The sequence below is a fragment of the Micropterus dolomieu genome, unplaced genomic scaffold (genome assembly GCF_021292245.1).
Source record: "Micropterus dolomieu isolate WLL.071019.BEF.003 ecotype Adirondacks unplaced genomic scaffold, ASM2129224v1 scaffold_237, whole genome shotgun sequence".
NCBI lineage: Eukaryota > Metazoa > Chordata > Actinopteri > Centrarchiformes > Centrarchidae > Micropterus > Micropterus dolomieu.
Window position 1 is genome coordinate 32,914 of NW_025744229.1, and position 2,998 is coordinate 35,911.

At 38.5% G+C, this 2,998-nt stretch overlaps 1 protein-coding gene across 1 annotated transcript in view; it reads left to right on the forward strand.

Moving 5' to 3' along the window:
• LOC123967308 (cholecystokinin receptor type A-like) overlaps nt 1–1,963 on the forward strand; it is a gene marked incomplete at its 3' end in the record, with an annotated part of 17,019 nt that extends 15,056 nt beyond the window's left edge. Inside the window, exon 2 of the mRNA XM_046043376.1 lies at nt 1,715–1,963. Coding sequence (XP_045899332.1) covers nt 1,715–1,963 — 249 coding nt within the window. The remainder of the gene's footprint in view (nt 1–1,714) is intronic.
• Between the last annotated feature and the right edge of the window lie 1,035 nt (nt 1,964–2,998).

Genomic DNA, 2,998 nt, shown 5'->3' on the forward strand with positions numbered 1-2,998 from the left:
TTGTTGTACTGTACACAAAAAAAATACTTTCTGAAATACCACAATTCACTGTTACGTTTCATGTGTTTTTTATTTAGGAAGCATTGAGATTTAAGTCTATGTGAGAGGACCGTATGAAATTATCAAAACAAAATTGCATCATTGTTTCCTTGGTTTGCCACTACCTGTGGCACAAAAACACATTTTAAATCCCACATGTGAGTGATAATTATCTGAATATACAGTACTGTTTGTTTATGTGTGTGTGTGTGTGTGTGTGTGTGTGTGTGTGTGTGTGTGCTCCTCCAAGCTGATGTGTGATGCTCTGTCTGCAGGCTCTGCTGCAGACCTTTAGACTTGTCCCATGTCACTGTCCCTAATGAGAGGACACAGTCAGCACAGCACATGGCCTGCCCCGACCTTGTCCTGTTAGATACTGTAATTCTCAAGCAGACTTACTGTGACAGGCCGGTGTGAGTGAAGAGAGCATCCCAAAAACCCTCTGGCTGGGCAATCCAGCTCTCACTGATGCTCAGCTGTATGTCAAGGCTGAAAGAAGGAAACACGTTTATTTAAGTTGACCGTTTCTTTCATTCTTACTTGTATTTGTCAGGTGATAGCACGGTATGGAAAATGTTCTATTATTTCTATGCAGGGGTGGGTTTATCCAGTGGAGGCCAATCAGGCTCAGAATAAGCTTTATTGGCCATTTCTTTCTAGGTAGATATGACAGTATATACAGTGTGCATAGCATGCATGGATTTGTGTTTGAGTGATTCAGCACTGTTTTATGTCTTTTTCTTTGGAGCACTTGTGTGTGAGTGTGTTTGATATTTGTTGTTCCTGCATGATTCTTATAATTTTGGAATTGTACACACGTGGTTGAACGCACTAACTTTAAGTGGCTTTGGATAAAAGCACCAGCTAAATAAATTTAATGTAAATGTAATGTTGTTGATGCAAATAGTAAGAGTTTAATTTTGATTTTGTTTTTCCAGTTTGAGTTATTTTCCCGCTAGGTTCCCGTTAGGTTACCGCCTGACACAGTCTGTGCAGCACTGTTGATGTTGTATGTCTTCCTTTTTTTCTTATTTCAATTATCGTCTGGTTCACAGGGCGAGCTGAAAGATATTGACATAGCACAATTTAAGATGTTGATTATGCAAAGTTATTCTGCCTTGTAATAGACTTTGGTGTTGTGTATGTGCCGGAGCCTCATTTCCCAGGTGACAAACCTGAGACTGTTCTCTTCATGTATCGATGTTTTCTTACACTTTTGTATTCAACGTCTGCTTACTTTATCATTTCATGTGTCATATAATGTGTGGGTTTTGCTTGAATGATTCCAAGAAAAAGCACTGCATACAGATGAAGAAAATGTTCTACATTTGTCTTTTGTCAACCAGCCAGTCCATTTAAAGCATCAATCTTCCTCTTCTGCCTCCTTTATTTGTTATTCCACTTTTTCTTCTTTGTTTATTGCAGTTTCCAGTAATAAACATTTGGTTGTCTCCCAGGACTACAAGAAAAAGTACCCACACAGGCACACAGAGGTTTTGACGAACTGAGTTCACAACAAGTTCATATTTCTATTGTAGAAGACAGACAACGCCATTCCATTCATTCAAAGCTGTGTATAGTTCTTGGTAATTCAGTTGTGTTTCCTTCCTTTAATTGATCAGCCAAACTATGTAGAAAAACAGATCTTATAATGTCCTCTCTCTTTCTCTGTCAGAGACGGACTCGCTGCGCATCCTGCTTTACTCTTTGATCTTCCTGCTCAGCGTCTTTGGCAACCTGCTTATCATTGTGGTCCTGATGCTGAACAAGCGCATGCGGACCGTCACCAACTCCTTCCTGCTGTCGCTGGCGGTCAGCGACCTCATGATGGCCATCTTCTGCATGCCATTCACCCTCATCCCCAACATCCTGGAGGACTTCATCTTCGGGGGCGCCATGTGCAAGACGGTCTCCTACTTTATGGGTGAGAATGAACTATTTAATTTCAAACCTGGTCTGAACAGCAACATAAACTACAACATTACAATATATTTCAGCTTAATTTGCTGTGTTTTGTTTTTTAAATATGGGATGGAAGTCATCATAAGTCTCTCTAGCTGGCAAAGTAGGGCTTTAACACCATTTTGTATTTGGGGGCAGTAAGAATCTTCTAAAATCTTTTAATTCTAACCAAGATATGTTTTCTTTAGTTTTACTTTAAAGACTTTGCGCCTGCAATTTAGTAAATGTTTCAACAATTTTTCAATATAACGAACAGCATTAAGGACTATGGTAGCACAGACAATCTTTCTTCTTACAAACACTGACCACTATTAGCGTCCATAGTGGAGCTGTGTAGAGTCATGTAGTTAAATGTAGCAACACTATTATTAATATAGGAACAATTTGATATTTCAGTAACTTTTCTGCTAAGAGCTACTTGAACTGGTTAGCTTGGATGAAACAGCCAAATGCTGTTTGAAGGTTTGAAAATCGGCCTACTAGCACCTCTAAAGCACACTAAATAGCATTATTTAGTCTGTTTAGTCACTTCCAGGAAGTCACTGCGCCCAGCCAAGAAATATTCCTCGACACAATCCCCCATAAAACCATAACTTATCGTTTTTACATTATTTGTATATTTTTGTACAGATTAAATGTTCAGTGTGTAATATTTAAGAGGATCTATTGACAGAAATGCAATTTAATAAACAAAACTATGTTTTGCGTGGTATATAAAGACCTTAAATAATGAACCGTTATGTTTTTATTACCTTAGATAATGAGCCATTTCTGTCTACATACACCATAAATGTCGCCATGTTGCGCCGCCATGTTTCTACATTAGCCCAAATGGATAAAATGCTTTGCAGAGCACGTTTTGTCACTACGTTGATTACGTATGAAGTAGTAGTAGTAGTAGTAGTAGTAGTAGTAGTAGTAGTAGTAGTAGTAGTAGTAGTAGTAGTCTGGTTTATTAGAAGTAAGAAGAGATGTGAAATTTGGACAAATGGATGAC